At 39.7% G+C, this 18,348-nt stretch overlaps 1 protein-coding gene across 4 annotated transcripts in view; it reads right to left on the bottom strand.

Annotated features, from left to right (window-relative positions):
- Positions 1 to 1,463: 1,463 nt before the first annotated feature.
- The window catches only part of disc1 (DISC1 scaffold protein), a 94,982-nt gene continuing 78,097 nt past the window's right edge, over positions 1,464 to 18,348 (bottom strand). For all 4 annotated transcript variants that reach the window (XM_078213410.1, XM_078213411.1, XM_078213413.1 and 1 more), the window contains 2 exons: positions 6,815 to 6,928; positions 1,464 to 3,583 (listed from right to left, as the gene is read on the bottom strand). In XM_078213410.1, coding sequence (XP_078069536.1) covers positions 3,464 to 3,583; positions 6,815 to 6,928 — 234 coding nt within the window. In that variant the 3' untranslated portion in view covers positions 1,464 to 3,463. The remainder of the gene's footprint in view (positions 3,584 to 6,814; positions 6,929 to 18,348) is intronic.

Below are 18,348 nucleotides of genomic sequence, written 5' to 3'. Positions count from 1 at the left end.
TGGAGATCTCAGTCACAACCAAAGTGTAAATTTGCATCATAAACATCAACATGGCTAAAAGTGAGACTGCAGCTTTGGGGTGAAGAGAGCAGGACATGTCAGAGTTATGCCTTACGAACAGAAGGGTGTTACTACTGATTAGAAAACAGAATGAAACAGGATTTCAATAAGGCTACATTTAGACTATAGAAGGACAAATTAATTTTCTTCATGGGTGACAAGGAATATCTGTACACAGAAGCTCAATGAGTGAACAGTTATACTTCCAAAGCAGATAGCACAGAAAAAGGCCCTTCAGTCCATTGCGTCTGCGCCAGTCAAAGATAAACCAAGTAACTATGCTAATTCCATTTCCCAGCACTTGGTCCATGGCCTTGTATGCCTTGATATCGCAAGTCTACATCCAAATATTTCTTAAATGCTGAGACAGTCTCTGCCTCCATTTGAGTTCCAGACCACCCTTTAGGTGAAAATGTTTTTCCTCACATCCCCTCTACCCCTTTCCTTAAATCTATGTCCCTTAGTCATTGATCCCTCCAACAAGGGGCAAAGTTTCTTCCTGTCTACTCTATCCATGTCCCTCATAATTTTATACATCTCAATCATGTCCCCCCTCTGCTCCAAGAAAGAAAACACCAGTTTATTGACTCTCTTCATAATTAAAACACCCTAGCCCAGGCAACATCCTGGTAAATCTCCTCTGCACCCTTTCCAATGCTATCACATCTCTTCTATAATGTGGATTCTACAACTGCACACAATACTCTAGCTGTAACCAACATTTTATAGAGTTCCAGTATAACCTCTCTGCTCTTAAACTCTATGCCTCAGCTAATAAAGGCTGATATACCTTCTTAATCACTTTATCCATCTGCCCTGTTATTTTAAAGTACCCAGGCGGCACAGTGGCAAGCACTGCTGCCTCACAGCGCTAGGGACCCAGGTTCGATTCCTGGCTTGGGTTACTGTCTGTGTGGAGTTGGCATGTTCTCCCCGTGTCTGCGTGGGTTTCCTCCGGGTGCTCCAGTTTCCTCCCACCATCTGAAATACGTGCTGGTTAGGTGCTTTGACCCAAACAGGCGCCGGAATGTGGCGACTAGGGAAATTTCACAGTTAACTTCATTGCAGTGTTAATGTAAGCCTTACTTGTGACTAATAAATAAACTTTAACCTTAAAGGACCGGTGTACATGCACATCAAGGTCCCTCTGATCCTCAGTGCTTCCCAAAGAGTGAGTAAAATGATTAACAGTTTTCTAACAGACGGTATTCAGAAAGTATCTTGGGTGGCATCTAGGTTTGAGTTTAAAGTTATAAAAAAAGAGTCTTCTTCCGTTTATTATTTTTTAATTTTCCCTTTTCAAAAAAAAAATCCCTACTCTCTGGTGCCTAGCTCCATCCCACAACAATCAGATTCTTCTGCACAAAGCAAAGCAGCCAAATTCAGAGGACAAAAATTGAATTCAAAGTTTTAATGACAAATTAAGCAACACAAGATTTCTAATCAACCAGGGCATAAAGTAAATATTGAAGATTCATATTTAATAATAAATTACTCAGCAACTCCTCTTATAGTTCTTAGTTTATTAAATGCTCTTAATGTTATATAAAACACATACATTTTGAGAACAACTTTCTGTAGTCCAGAAATTCCTTGTTATTTAATTAGTTGCATAGTAAGAGCTGTAAATATGCATTATAAAATACAAATTTAACCACTTAGCCAAAACATTAAAAGACTGTCAGTACAAAGTATAAAAAAGTATTAAATTATGCATTTATTCCTGAGCTGCCTACCTATCAATATGGTTTAGAAAACACATTCTCAATAGATTATAAATGCTTGTGACAGATAGTGGTAATACCTTTTGCATTTGCATTTATTAGCAGTTATGGCATCATGTAGTTCTTATGAATAGTTAATTACAAACTATCAAAAGAATACAATATACAGTATTTGATTTTACTGACTAAAAGGGTGCAAAGTATTTAGCAGCTGGTAGACCCAAGAACAGCAGCTTGTTCTGTTAACTTTTGTTTTAACAATGAATTTGGGATGATATCATTCAAAAATATCCAAAGTTGATGTGGAAAATATGAAGCTTTGACAACAGCCAGAATTCTGGGCACTGCCTGGACTACTTGAGGTAGTGCTACTCTTAGCTTTTGCTTCTATCAAAAATAGTGAAATTTCCTTAAATCCAGGTTAGAAGTGTCATTCTATACTTAACTCTCTTCCTCCTCTACATGGCTCTAACTTTCCTTAATGTGGTACCTGCAATGAAATGTGATTTTTTTCTAAATCTTTTCTATGCCTTGTCACTTCTGCATAATTTCCAAATACCTTGTGTTCCTTTTAGTAGCATTATCAAGAGTCATGTGTAAATGCGAATTGATGCAAAGTGAACTTGGTACTCATATTTGTTTCATCAGCAATGGTATATGTATAATACATATTTCCAGGTTAAAAGTGAATCATTGTTATAAAATAATGGGAATGGAGTCAATGTTTTATGCAGCAGGTGGAAGTACCCCTGCTGCATAAGGAGTACTTATTGGCAATAAGTGTACATCAAAACTGAACTATTAGTATTCATGAAATTAGCTTATCTTGAACCATCAGAAATTTTATTCAGGCTGTTGTTAAAAACCCAACTGGTGCCTGCCACATATACACATTATAAAATGGTCCCAATGACTCAATTTTGAATGTATTCAACGACCTGTGCCATACAAGTACTGTAGAAAGGAGAAAGGGGCATTAATCCTAGAGCTATATTAATAGATATATTATGAATCTATCATGAAGAATCATTTACGGCAGCAACTGAACCACTCCTACCTTCTGTTGCAAACTAGGGAGCTAGCTCTTGTGATCCTGCAAAAAAAATCAAAGCTGTTTTGTTTATGCTTGGTCTGTATCGAGTCTTGAATGTAACGCAACACAATTTTACATTGGGTTTGAATACGAAAGTTGATTCAGTTCAATATAAACAAATTTCCTCAGTGTTCAGAAAATGCTTAATTATTCTTTATCATTTTGATGAAAATAGGCATTCAGAAATAAAATATTGCAGATTACCCTTCAGTACAGCAGAAATGTTTGAAACGGCTCCAACTGTTTGTTATATAAAACATCAAAAGCTGTACATTAGACTTGATTTTTCTAAACTTGGTTTCTGGTATTAGACAATGCCAATTAAAAAGATCTTACTTGGTTAAAACTGATATTAGAAACAGCTATTGATGTAAGCAGCAAATGTTAAAATATAACGTTCAAACCTTGGCCCTTGAATTTTTGAAAACTAAATTAAGTGCTTCATAATAATTTCATATTTTTGTAACTGTGATTCTTAATTTTAAATTCAGGGTTTTCTAAGACATTAGAGTTAATAGAAGTGTCTTCTTGTGGAATGTTATAAGCCAACATCAGATGTATTTGCCTGAAGTAATTGCTTTTTCAGTCACCAGCTGTTGATTGCAAAATCTCCTAACTCTCCCTTTTCTAAAGGCAAAAGCTGTTTCAACATTGCCTGCAGTGTTTCTTTCACCATCTGGATTTCTCTCTGTAGATACTGTGGGCAGTTATTAAGGATAAAACATGGAGATGATTAACAGTCATTAATTGAACTAAAATTACTACAAAAGTACCAGCTGGACACAGTGAAAATAAATGTATTTTCAAATTAATTCTAACTATTTTGTAAGTAAATAATTACCACCCTAAACACAAGTAAAATACCTTTAATTTTAATACTGGTTCATTCTACTTTACCAATTTGATTAACTGCATAGAGTAGCTAACCAATGAGTCAAATTCATTTTATGTCAGCAACATCTTTTAAACACCTCTGTTATTTAATAAATGTGTAATTGACAGCAGTACAACAAGTGTAAAGGGACAACGACTTGCCAGGGTTGGTACCCTAAAGGAGTAATATATGTGATTAGGTAAATAATACTGTCCCATAATGTGATTTAAAGATTAAGAATTCAACATAAGAAGAATGTCCAAGATGCGTCACCAAAACACAAGGAAAAAACAGGTACATAGCCAATGAAGTCGATATTAAGAGTGGTGACCAAAAGCTTGCTCAAAAAGGTACGTAGGTTTCAAGAAGGAAAGAAAGTGAAGTTGTAAGGATTAGGGAGTAAATTCCAGAGCTCGAGTGGCTGAAAGCAAAGCCTGCAATGGTAAGGTGAGGGGAAACTAGAAACAGGGAAATTGAAAGATTTTTCTAAGTCAGGGGGCAGGTGGCGTAGACTTAAGAGTCTGGTCATGAAGATGTGAATTCTAAGTAAGAAATGTTCAAGGGCCAAGAGCCAGGTTGGTGAACACTGGAATCATTGCATAAGCAGAACTTGCCCGAATGGGATAGGGTATACTTGATGTGGAGATGCCGGCGTTGGACTGGGGTAAACACACTAAGAGTTTTAACAACACCAGGTTAAAGTCCAACAGGTTAATCTGATAGCAAGACACCTCTGTATGCCCTGATTGAGAGCAGATATCCACTCTATCTGACGAAGGAGCAGCGCTCCGAAAGCTAATGGCATTTGCTACCAAATAAACCTGTTGGACTTTAACCTGGTGTTGTTAAAACTCTTATAGGGTATACTTGGTAGAGTTTTGGATAATTTCAAGTTAACAGCATTAAAACTAGAAAGAAAGAAATATTGTTGATTCCAGTCTTGAATATGCTCAGAAAAACTGAAATTTCACAGTCCTCTGCACTATTGATTTCCAAAGAGTCACAACTTTTTGACTGACAATTTTTATGTTTCAAGCAGGTCACCTCTCATTCTTCTAAACTACTAGCAATGTAGGCCAGATTTTCTCATTATCTAATTGCACTCCTTCTAGAGCTAACATATCTGTCCTTGAGTAACAAAACTAAAATTGCACACGTTCTTCAAGTGTGGTTTCACCACTGTCGTAAGACTTATTTACTCTTATACTGCTTATGTAACAAAAGCTAACACACCATTTGTCTTCCTAATTGATTGCTGTACTTTCATGTTAACTTACTGTGATTTACAGAGGGTGGAGGAAGAGTGTTGGAACAATTGAGTCTGGAGATGGCAAAGGCATAAATGAACATTTCAGTTATATGAGAGCTCAGACAAGGTGACATAGTGATTAGCACTGCTACCTCACAGCTCCAGGGACTTGGGTTCAATTCCCGGCTTGGGTTACTGTCTGTGTAGAGTTTGCACATTCTCCCGTCTCTGCATGCGTTTCCTCTGGGTCTCCTCCCACAGCCTAAAAATGTGCGGGTTAGGTGCATTGCTAGGCTAAATTGTCCCTTGGTGTCCCGGGATGCATAGGTTAGAGGGATCAGTGGGATAAATATGTGGGGTTATGGGGTTAGGGCCTCGGTGGGATTGTGTCGGTGCAGACTCAATGAACCGAATGGCCTCCTCCTGCACTGTAGGTATTCTATTCTAGGGCTAAAGGCAAATGATGTTATAGAAGTTAGAGTAAGCAGTCTTTGGAACAGTCCCATCAAAGTCTTGTACAACTCCAGGAAGACTTCCTTGTTCTTGTACTCCAGTCCCGTTGCAATAAAGGCCAACTTGTAATTTGCTTTCCTAATTGCTTGCTGTATCTGCATGCTAACTATCTGTGTTCACTAAAGTTTCTCTGAACATCAACATTTAATAGTTTCACGTCTTTCGAAAAATATTCTTTTTTCAATTCTTACTACGAAACTGAATAATCTCATATTTCCCCAAATTATACTCCATCTGCCATTTTATTATCCACTCAAGTTACTGGTTTATATGTCTTTTCAGCCTCTTTATGTTCTCCTCACTGCTTACATTCCCATTTCGCTTTGTTTAACAAACTTGGATACATTACTTCTGTCTCTTTTGCCAAGTCATTAATATGGATTTAGGTCTGAGCACCAACCCCTGCAGCACTCCACTAGTTACAGCCAGTGGCAAGGAAGCTGCAAGTCATGGCTAGATCTTGCTACTGTTCCCCCAAAACTTAATTTGGGACAATGGGGACAAGGGAAGTGGTGGAAAAAAATGGCTGGGCATTATGAAGAATTTGTATGGAAGCTAATCGATGCTTGCAGATGATGTCATCAGGCAACATGTAGATAAGGAAATGCTGACCAAGGATGAATCTAGATGTGACCATGAATGGGTGGGATGTGCTGGCTTCTTTGCCTAGCAATGTGAACATACGAGGACGAGAGACTATGATGAAAAGGCTAACTATACAAGGGTAGTAATTGACAAAACTGAATTGATAATCACAATTTTTGAGACAGAGTCCATGAAATCCTCGTACTTGAAGACCTCAGATCCTGAACTGTCAGTCATGTGGTGCTGCCCAGTGTGAGGGCTGCTTACTTGGTCAAAAGGGAAAACAATGTAATAAGGGGTGCAGTGTCAGAAGCAGGATGTGGAAAATCAACGTGCTAGTGAAAGTTACCTAGAAATGAATTACATTAATGTTTTAATCAAACAGAAGTAGCTTAAAATATTTTAATTGCTCTCGAAACTACTGCAGTATTTCAATCAAATTATTTTCAATGTTTCAATCACTTCAAACAAGTGTGCCAAATAACAAAGCTTCTTCCTGACTTTTACTAACTTTCAATCAACTAAAAAGTAGACCGCAATAGAATAAATTATATCTGAACAAATTGCCATGAACCTATGAAGGATCATTTTAGGTCTGATTATCACAGTAAAAGCTTTTGTAATCTTACACATATTTTTCCCTCAAAGTCTGATAAATACATGCAACAAAACCAACATCAAATTCTACGATTCAAAAGTTAAAGGATATGAGAAAGATTGTCGTCATGATTGTTTATTGCCATTTGCAGCTGACCTTCCAAACATAGCAGCCTGTCACTAATCATTTCACACTGTTCTCCGATGTCCACTGCAGAATCCCTATAGGCAACCTACAAAAACACAAAAACCATAGTGTTGTCAATCGTATTACATTCAAAGGAGTGTTGCATTTTTATCTTGTACATGTCTCCAAGTAATCTGAACAAAATGATTTCTGATGTTCCATAACATCTGTTATTGGTGCAGACTCGATGAGCCAAAGGGCCTCTTCTGCATTGTATGATTCCATGATTCTATAACATTTTGTTTAAACAACTACTATTTGATTCCATGGATAGTCCCCTTACATAAGTAATTCAAAAGATTGATAGCATGAAGGACTGGAAATAACATCAGTTAAGATTTGGGAATGGGCTGTTCTATACGTAATCATTGTTATTATGTTTAGCTTTTTCAAGCGAATTAGGTGCATTAACAGCCCAAAACATATGTATGATTTATCAAATCATGATGCTAAGTTAGACAAGCAAATTATTTATTTTTCAATGGCTGTGCTTAAACAGTTTTTCATTAGAAATCAGGCCATTATACTTAAGATGTACTTCAAATTTAGAATAAATCCATAGGGTGGGATTTTCTGGTCATGCTTGCCCCAAAACGGGAAAATCCCACCCCAGGTCAACAGACCTTTGCATGGCCCGCCACCTGCCCGCCCGCTACGATTCCCATGGCGGGCAGGACGGGAAAATTCCCCCAATAGTTTTTCACACTATTTCAACTCTCGGTTGAATGGATATAGGAACATTGGAATAGGAGGCCATTCAGCTCCAGCAACCTCCACAACTCCCCCCACCCCACCCCCATCAACTCCATCTACCATCCTTTGATCTACATTCATTGAAACCTTTACCAAAAAAATGTGATTTTAATCTTGCAAGTGCTGCCAATAAATTTTGCTGGATGACAACACAACAACTTATCACAATATTTCAAGCGCTTCTTTTAAATCTACAAATTGTTGCATTGAGCATAGTCCAAAATTTGAAACCAGATAGAATCGGTAACATAAACATAGATTGTGTACTACAGCAGTTCTTATTTTAAAGCATTACGTTTTCAGTCTCCTTATATTTGGCAGACACTGAAGTAACATTTTCATCTGTCTAGACTAAGGATTCAATGAATGGGACAGGCAGACAACCTCTTTGTCTGGCCACAAGTTAGTTCTACAAGAGTGGCATGGGCTACATATTTACCTCGTTTGGGTTAGTCATTTCTCTTATAGAATGGCCTATGATAGAAGCTCACACTGTGGGTGTTTGGGTTTTCAAATGCAACAGTATTAAACGTCCTATCTTACTTGTTGTAGTCATGTGACCTCCATCATAGGAATCTTTGTAAGCTACTATCAGATCAGTTAAGTCAGGCTTCGCCAACCTCCAGCCTGTGGGCCTAATGTGCAGGGAGGTCCAAGCCTGAGATTGGATGAGTATGACGCACTCAGTTGCGGGGGGTTTGAGGCAGCTGTGTTGCCTGCCCAATACCCTGATGTTGGGCAGGCAACACAGTTGCTTAGACCCTCGCTCCTTGCTGCAGAAAACAGTGTCAATCGTCCTCACGATAATGTTCACCACTACTACTACATTCTCATGTGCTCCTCCCACTTGAATGGCTTCCTGTATCATGGTGCCATGATTCATCAGCTCATCCATCCTGCAGCCCCGACTCTCATCTCAAATAGCTGAGATAACCTCAAACCTGTTAGACAATTGCAGAGGTTGATACGATCACCCTCTGGATTCCTTTACATGCCTCACTCACAGTCACACTCTGAACCACTGACCAAATCAGAAGACCCTATCCTAAGGGGTGTAACTGCCTCCTGGTAAAAAGCATCCAGTTAACTTTCCCCCTACCTGCTGTGTCAAAATGTCAGCAGCTCAGCTTCCAACTCAATGACTCTGAGCCAAAATTCCTCAAGCTGCAAACACTTGCACAATAACTGCCCTGCCATTTTAAATGTGTTTTAAACAATTACTTAAATTATTTACTTATCTACAGTGTTTTTTATATACTTTGTTAACTTCACCACCATGTTCTTTACTGTTTTAAGCCTTAGGGATAGAGTGGAACTTACCCAGCTACCAGATTGTCACCAAACAGCTAGACTCCTCTCCCTGTAGTAGAGTAAGAACCTGTCCTAAAGAGTGAGAAGCTAGAAAAAGCAAAAGGGAAACAAACAACTGCTTCCCCCACTTCATCAAACACCCCACTTACCAAGTTTACACTCAGCTTTCTTACTGGATTCTGTTTGTTTTACTGTGCTATGTTAACTGAATTTATAGAACCTGAACTCGAAGTACAGTAACCAAATTTAACGAGTTAGCTAATTAACTACTGAGCACCCACACCTGAGAATGAGTTTACCCTGTCAAAACTGACAGAAAGACAAACCTTAGCCTGCTTACACAGTACTTACCAGTTACTGCTAATTACAGGCTAGATTAGACTTTTTGAGCAAGATTTAAGAACAAGATTAGCACTTCAAATTCTCCCATTTAAACTCCAAGCTTGCACTCAGCTTTCTTACTGCTGTTTGCTTTACTGCATTATTGAACTGAATTTATAGAAAACTGAACTGAGACTACAATAACCAGATTAAACCAGTTAGCCCATTCCAAGAGAGCTTCCCCAGCATATCTTTGAGGTAGCCCCCAAATCCGACACCAGGGAGCCTGGAAGTTATGGTCCAATAGTTTTTTAAACTTGAATTCCATATTAATGCTACCTACTTTTTTTAAACCTGAGAAAGTTAGGCGAGCTGAAAAAGACTGACAGAGATCAACTAGTATAAGGCAAAGCATATTGAACAAAGAATAGGAAAGATTAAGCAGGGCAAAATCATTCAGGAACTGAAGCCTAATGGTTTTAATTCAGAGGAATTTTGGAAGCAGCCCAGTGGGAAGGATTCCAAGATGATATGGAAAGCCAAAAGTTCAATAAATTGGTTTATAGCATTTTTATGTAACCAGCTCCTCCTCATTTTACTTCCGAGTATGGCATCAATTGATGTGAATGCACACGACAATCTCAACTTCAGTAATTAAAGGGGCCAAATCAAAGATGGCCTTCGGAGAAGTTGGGAGAGAGACTGAAGTTTCATGATGGGTACAGAATCAAGAGTTCAACCTCAATTTAGTATTTAGTGTTCTGTTTGGAACATCCAGAGAGAGATACTGTTCCCCCACCAAAGGAAGGAGCTGCCACAAGGACGGCAAGGCTGGAGGTGACTCAAAGTTATCTGGATGAGCATTGTACCATGTTTTGCATTCACTGCAAGCAGCACTTCAATTACCTCACCAGGTCAGGAAAAGTGCGTACATTATCATATTCATCTACATTGTGCGATACTGTTTCACCCTCACTCACCCTAGTCCTTATACTATTTTATGCTTCTCCATCAATTGCATTCCAATCTATTGGATGAACATATGCCATTACGATCAGTCGTAAGTCTGTTCTTTTCTCTGTCGCACAAGGGTGTGCAGAGTTTAAGAGAGAGAGAGAGATTCTCCACAGTTATCACAATTAAGAACCGCAGAGGAGGGTGCAATGTAAATCAAGAACTTTTCAGCAACCCTGGCTGACATGGTACATAATTTATTAGTTACTCTTATGTCGTACAACTCAGTCACGTTGACTTGATTTCAGTGAGGAAAATATAATCAACTTCATAATGGCAAGTTGCAATATTCTTATTTTGCCAGTAACATTTTTTCTCTGCCAGGGCCTTCATGCATGCAGCAAATGTACACATATTTTGCGGAATATGAATCCTTAAAGGAGCCAATTTGTTCTGAGGGTCTTCTTCTTAGGCTTTGAGGAGTCTCCTGTAGGTTGTCAGGTCTCTGATGCATATATAATGACGTGGATCTCTGCTGCCTGATCTCTAGTTTGAGATCTCAGTCCTCAAATATTATTTTCCTCAGTCACTCAAGGCTGATGAATTTCATTGTCTCTTTCTGCTTTCATCAAGAGGAGGCTCCCAAGATATTGAAAATAGTTAATATTTTCCAGGATTTCTTCATTCAACCCATCCTGTCTGCAATCCAAAAGTAAAAGCAATCCAACATCAGTCATTGAGCCCCAGTATGCAGATAACACTTGTGTGCACGCTCACCCAGAAACTGAGCGCAAAGTCACTGTTGATTCCTTCGCCAAAGTATGAGGAAACATCCGGAAAACTAGGGTCCTTTTCCAACCAGTTCCCATGGCACATCAGCTCCCTCCGTCGATTATGATCAATGAATGGATCTAAGGGTGCACAGCTAAAGAAGTCAAGCTTACTTATGTACCACTTGAGATACTTGCATCTTGCTGGGACCAGTTACATACGGTAGTTGAATTTTCACCTAGTAACTCTCACTTCACACGTGAGCAAGACCAGATGGTAGTGGGAAGGGCAAATGTAGAAAGTCTGCATCAAAATGTACAGCCCTCACCAAGGTCTGCTCAGATATGCACAGATGCTGTACCCTAAGGAGTATTGATGAAAAGGATAATCATCAAAGAGCACCAGAAAATGTGCAATGCGTGAGCCCATTTATGGTGCCTGTAGAGCGAATGGAGAAGTCTGGCTCAAACACGAGTGGCCTGATGATGCATAACATTATAATGATGTTACCCTGAGATGTCATAGGGTAGTCAGCTCTGTGGAACACAAAAAGCGCACTTCAACAGCCTGCCTCTACCTCTGTTGAAGTCACAAGTTTGCACCATGTAGCAATGGCAGGAAAAGGAAAGCTTTTTAGTTGCACAAAACTTTCTCCTGGGCATATGAAAAAATGGTTTTTATTCTTCAGTAGAATTCCATTCATTTTATTCTTTTGTACCACTTTCTCAGCTTACAGATTCTTAGTTGCTGGATGGCCAGTTGTTTTTTTTTAACTTGATGATGAATGGGAAGACATTAGTTGACAGGGATCAAAGGGGGAGTGTGCAAGGGGTGACTGATCGCTTGAAGACTGTGTGGGGTGGGTGGGTGAAGAAAAGAGCAGAAAGACAGGTTGCTGGATGTGGTCCTGACACCTATCCACTAGTACAACCTAAGTGAACCTTGCAGGAGTAAGGATATTCCTAACAATGTACACAACTAGTGTTGCATTGCCCTTATAACCTTCCTCTTGAGTTGTCTGCAGACAATGTGCACTCTGCATCTTGTACCTTTTCCAGGTCCAAAGTTTGCTACTGCCCAATATTGTGCAGTGCAGCATACCATCACCATTCTGGGCATCATAAGGGGCTTGCAATGAAGAGAGCCTCCAGATGTGCCTTGGCATCTGGAGCACATCTGATGATTTGTTTAATCACAAATTTTATCAAATAGAATTCACCGGTTGGGTTTCTGATGGTGTCACAGCCAAGTTTGAAGTGGGCATCCCTAGCAGTCACATTATAAAAGTGTGTCTCCAAAACCAATGTTATGAATCAGCAAGCACCAGGCACACACAATGAAGCAGCATCGAATCATACAATCCTACAGCGCAGAAGTCTGCACCAACCACAATCCCATCCAGGCCCTATCCCCATATCCCTACATATTTACCCACTAATCCCTCCAACCTATGCATCCCAGGACACTAAGGGGCAATTTAGAATGGCCAATCAACCTAGCCCGCACATCTTCAGACATAACTCTAGATGGTACCAATCTCAAGAAATCATCATACGTTGTTAGTGTTCTCTCTTGGGAAACCACTATTAATTAAGATATCCATGCATGCATCCAGAAAGGAAGTTCAGCCTACAGCTGATTCCATGTTTGTGTCTGGAAGCAGTGTTACATTAAACTGAAGATTAAATTCAAATTTGACCAGGCCATTGTCCTTACCATTCTGCTGCATGACAAAGAACCTGAGGTCTGCTATAGGCTCCACATTCAAATTCTGGAATGCTTCCAGCATCCAAGGTCCAATATGAGCATTTGATAACAGGACAAAACCACAAACAGCACGCTCCTCCATTATTCTAAACTCAACATCATGGAGACTATACTCCAAAAAATTCAACTTAGATAGGCACACTATTCCTCCGTCATGAATGATTACAGAATCTCCAAACAGATCATCAATAGGGATCCGTATCAGGGCAAACAATATCAAGGTAATCAGTACAAACACTATAAATACATGATAGAAATGTGTTATTTTAATTTTAAAATCACTTAATTTTGTTACTAGCAACTTAATTGCAATCAACCCAGTTTACCAGTAATTGGCAAATGATTTAATAGATTTTGCCTTTATCTTAATAAATTGTTATAGCTCGAACAAAACATTACCCAGAAGGAAAAACAGAACTCTTATCTGGTAAATTAAAATAAGTTACTGATCAATGTTGTTGTGTATGGTGGTACCGAGGCACAGAAGCACAGAGAGTTAAAGACTAACAAAACTTTATTTACAAGTTATGTTCGTTACATGCTGCTTCTTCACTCAGGCAGTTCCCCACGCTAGCTATCAGTGATGTCACTTCTGGTGACAACATGTGTCTATAATATATGGTGCTTACTGCAGCTACTAAGACTCAATATTAATACATTTCCACCCCCTTCTCTCTAAATTGAATGTCCCCCAATAATTTGAAAGTGTAACATGAACAATAATCAAATAACAATAATCAATAAGTCAGATGGTTTGGAGGTCATTGCTCTCAGAATGGTCTACGGTGAATCTCTGGCATTTTCCTCTTTGGACTCATTGCAACCTCTGGCGTTTTCTTCTTTGTACAAATGTCATCAGTGGTTGTTTTGATCAGTGTCAATGCTGTAACTAGAGGTTGACTTTGTTCTGGGTCTAAAGCCAAGGTGTTGTCTTCCTCAACAATGTCTGTCAGTGTCATGGTTTCAGGAAGGTTCAGGTCAGGACTTTGTACAGTTGAACCTGGATTTTCAGCAGGTTCAATTTCTGGTGGATTGGTTCTTCCCACCAAAAGCTGGTCCACATGTCTCCTTTGGATGACATCATCTCTGTATATGGGACAGATCCAGTCTGTGCAAGGATTATGGCAGGAACCCAGTTCTCTTCTGTGGAGTAATTCCTGGCCAACACTCCTGGACTTTGGTGGAAGACACAATATCTTGCTTTGCTTTCCCATTCTGTCCTACTTGTTTCTGCTGAGCAATTTTGTTAGTTTTCAGAGGTTTTGACAAGTCGAATGCCAAATGTAGCTGTTTATTCATCATTAATGCGAGAGAGATTTTAGTCATTGAATGAGTTATATTCCTATCCATCAGTAGGAATTAGTTAAGGCATTTGATCAACAAACTTTGCTCCTTGGTTGCTCTCAATGTGTGTTTTATGGTTTGGACAAATTGTTCTGCTAGTCTATTCATGGAAGGATGGTATGATGCAAACCTATTATATTGAATACCATTCTTTTTCAAAAACTTTCGAATTCGTGGGAGACAAATTGAGGTCCACTGTTCAGGGAATCAAAACCGGCTAAAGACTACTCCTAACATTGCAATCGCCCTTTGTGATTAAGTTGACTTCATTATGGCAATTTCTGGCTACTTTAAATGAGCATCGACCATTCCCAAGAACACATGCCCTTCAGAAGTTCCTGCAAAGTCGATGTGCACCCTTTGCCAAGCCACCTCCAGACATTCCCAAAGATGCAGCGGTGCCGACGATGACGTGTTTTGTACCTTTACACATGAAGAACATGGTCCAGCTTTCTCTTCAATCTCCACGTCCTATTCAGGCCACCAGAAATAACTCCATACTATTTATTTCATGTGCACAATTCCACAATCATTGTCTTTTCACTGGTGATGGAATGATCATTCTAAAGCGTCAAAGAAGACATCCAGACTGTACAGACAGTTCCAATCCTCTGGTGGATAACGGTTTCAAGTCAGGTTTGGGTTCTGAGGTCTTACCTCAAAGTAATGGATGTGGTACTATGGAGAGTATCGATTGCTCTGAGTGTACTACTTTTTGTCCTGAAATGACAGGTGTACTGTCCACCTGTTCAAAGTAGAAGATACTGCCGCTCAAGTAATTTGATTAATTATTTGCTCGTGGTAATCGTGAAAGTCCATCTGCATTACAATGGAGGCTTGATTGTCGATACTGTGGTCCAAAAATTATCATGTGAACTTTCTCCCATACAGGAACTGGTGGAATCTCTTTATTCCAAAGACAATCCTAAGGCTTCCGTTTTGATTTGTGCGTAGTTACTTCAGCTTTGCTCAATATTCAAGATGCAAAAGCAACGGGTCTTTCTTCACCTGACAGCATGAAGTGGGATAACACCACTCCGATACTATATGAGATTCATCACATGCCAACTGTAGGGGTTGGGGTAGGATTGAAATGCGTTAAGGACTTCAGATTTGAGCAACACTTATTTGGCTTGCATGAAAACATTACTGCACTGATCTGACCGCTTCCACTTATTGTTTTGGCATAGTAGGTTATTCAATGGTTTTAAAATGGTTACCAAATTTGAAACAACTCTTCCGTAGTAAATTAACAATCCTAGGAATCTTTGCAATTGGCTAATATTCTGAGATACAGGCCCGTCTCTCATAGTGTTGACCTTTAAAGAAGATCTGTGAAGGACAGTGGCGTTAATCACATGTCTCCATATACTCAACAGAAGGGTGGAAGAATTTACACTTGTCCTTGCGGACTCTCAATGCATTGTCTTCCAATTTCTGAAGTGTGGCACCCAAATTCCGAAGATATTCCTCTTCGTCTCTCCTAGTGACTAGGATATTATCCAGATAGCACTGAACTCCACTCAGTCCACTTGGGATCTGATCCTTTGTTCTTTAAAACACCCCTTTCAGGTGAAGCAATGCTTCACACGCATCTCCTTCAATCTGGTCTACTGCATTCGCTGCTCCCAATGTGGTCTACTCTACATCGGAGAGACCAAATGTAGACTGAGTGATCACTTTGCTGAACACCTTCGGTCTGTCCGCAAGCAGGACCCTGACCTTCCTGTCGCTTGCCACTTCAACACACCACCCTGCTCTTCTGTCCTTGGCCTTTTGCAATGTTCTAAAAAAACCCAATGCAAACTGGAGGGACAGCACCTCATCTTCCAATTGGGCACTTTACAGCCTTCTGGACTGAACATTTGAGTTCAACAACTTCAGAGCATGAACTCTCTCCTCCACCTTCACCCCAATTCCATTTAGTTTATTTAATTTGGTTTCATCCTATTTATCCATTTTATCATCCTTCTTTCTCACCTCCATTTTCAATTTTCCAACATTTTCTGTTTTTGTGCCTGAGATGCAACTGGCCCCATGCAAATTAAGATGCACTTCAAATAAAGTTTATTTATTTATTAGTCACAAGAAGTCTTACATTAACACTGCAATGAAGTTACTGTGAAAATCCCCTGGTCGTCACACTCCGGCACCAGTTCAGGTACACTGAGGGTGAATTTAACATGGCCAATGCACCTAACCAGCACGTTTTTTGGACTGAGGAGGAAACGGGAGCACCCGGAGGAAACCCACACAGACACAGGGAGAATGTGCAGATTCTGCACAGACAGTGACCCAAGCCAGGAATCGATCCCGGGTCTTTGGCGCTGTGGGGCAACAGTGCTAACCACTGCCACGAAATAACTCCACAATGTCTGGCAGAATCAGTGCTTTAGGACATTATTCTTGATAAACAAGGAGGTGAACAGTCACTGGAATAGGTAGGAGGGCTGATCTGACTGTAACCTCCTACTCCTCGCCTGATCCTGCTCCTAGTTTGTGTGTTCGTACAACTGCTGAGCCTGCAGCCTAGGGATTTTTGGAGCCCCTTTAAATGCAGGTCTTATCAACAGTATAAGAAAACATATCCCACTCTTTAAATCTAAGAAATAAGTGAATCAAAAGTTAATAAATTATTTTTGGCCAATACAATTTCTGATGCCAATTTAAAATCTGTATTTCCTTAATTTGTATTCAGACGTCATATACCAGAAAATCATCTGTGCAATAAGCAATTAGCCGAAGGGAAAACAGATTGCAAAGAAGACTCTTTAACACTTTTCAATGTATTCAGCATGCCTCTCCAACACATGGCTCCAATTATTTCAGTCCACAAATAGAGAGGAATTTGTTACCACAGAGATAACTGCTTCATGTGTATTTGGCTGACCTTCTATTACAACAGGTTAAATTTTAAACTAAACATGTAAATATGTGCTATATATCTTAACAGTGAAGAAAACCATTCATCCATTTATGTTTAAAGAGTTAAATAATGAACATTAGCATTCCTCATTTTCCGTTATATTTGAGTGCATTTTATAAATACAGCTCAATGTTCTCAAGATGTGGGTCCTGAAATTCATCTCACAGGAACAGGCATGAGCCATTTAGCCCCTTTAGCCTATCCCACCACTCAGTGAGATCATGGATAATCTGTCCTAACTCGATAAACCCACTTTTCCCCCATATGTCTTAATACCTTGGGATAACAAAAGTCTATAAGAAAAGGGTTCCAAACTTCCACCATTCTTTAGAAAAGGTGTGTAGGAAAGGTCTGACTCTGATTTTTAAAATATGCCCCTTGTCCTAGATTCCCTAACCAGCAGAAATAGTTTCTCTCTATCTATCCTCTGTTCCCCTCTCTCTCTTCGTAATTTAACCCTTGGACTCCAGGTATCATTCTAGTAAAGCGATAATGCACTCCCTTCCAACATCAATATTTCCTTTCCGAAGATGTGATGTCCAGAATGGTGTTCTGAGCCACCAAATCCTTTTAGATCTCAACTGTTACTAGCTTTTCACCATTCAGAAACAACCCTTTCCTATCATTTTTAGGTCCAAAGTGGATGACCTCACATTTGCCTCCATTGAAATGCATTTACCAGTTTTACCCATTCACTTAAGTTACTGATAACTCTTGAATTTTTCTACTTTCTTCAACACTCCATAATGCTGCATATCTTTGCAATGTTGGCAAATTTGGATTTTTGTCTTTCTATTTCATCATCTAAGACTCTTTAATTAAGGGGTTAGATAATGTCCTCTGCAGACAAGAATGAGAAACCCAATGGCCGTGTTGCCACCCAGTTCCAGGCTAAGGGATATCTCATGATAGCTGGAGAGGAACCTGGAAAGGCAGAGGCTAAATCTAGTTGTCATGATCCATGTTGGGTCAAACAACATAGAAGGATGTCCTGCTGAAAGAGTAGCAGGAGTTAGGGTCTAAATTATAAAGCAGGGCCTCAAAGGTAATAATTTCTAGATTACGGCCTGAAGCACGTGCCAATTGACATAGCAGACAGATCAGGAGAATTAACATGTGGTGCCTAGGGTGGGAAAGAGGGGTTCCTTTTTCATGGGACACTGGCAAGTTTTGGGTCAAGGAGAAGCTGTAACAACTGGATGGTTTCCTGAACCAGGATGGGATGGGTGTCCAGCCAGAAAGGATACATGGGAGGTGGCAAAAGACTTTAAATCAGTAGGAGGGAGGGAGGGATCTACAAGAAACATATGCAGCCTAAA

This window comes from Mustelus asterias, chromosome 5 (genome assembly GCF_964213995.1).
Source record: "Mustelus asterias chromosome 5, sMusAst1.hap1.1, whole genome shotgun sequence".
NCBI classification, from domain to species: Eukaryota; Metazoa; Chordata; class Chondrichthyes; order Carcharhiniformes; family Triakidae; genus Mustelus; species Mustelus asterias.
Note: the sequence above shows the minus strand (reverse complement) of the source record. Positions and strands in the feature narration are given on the sequence as shown.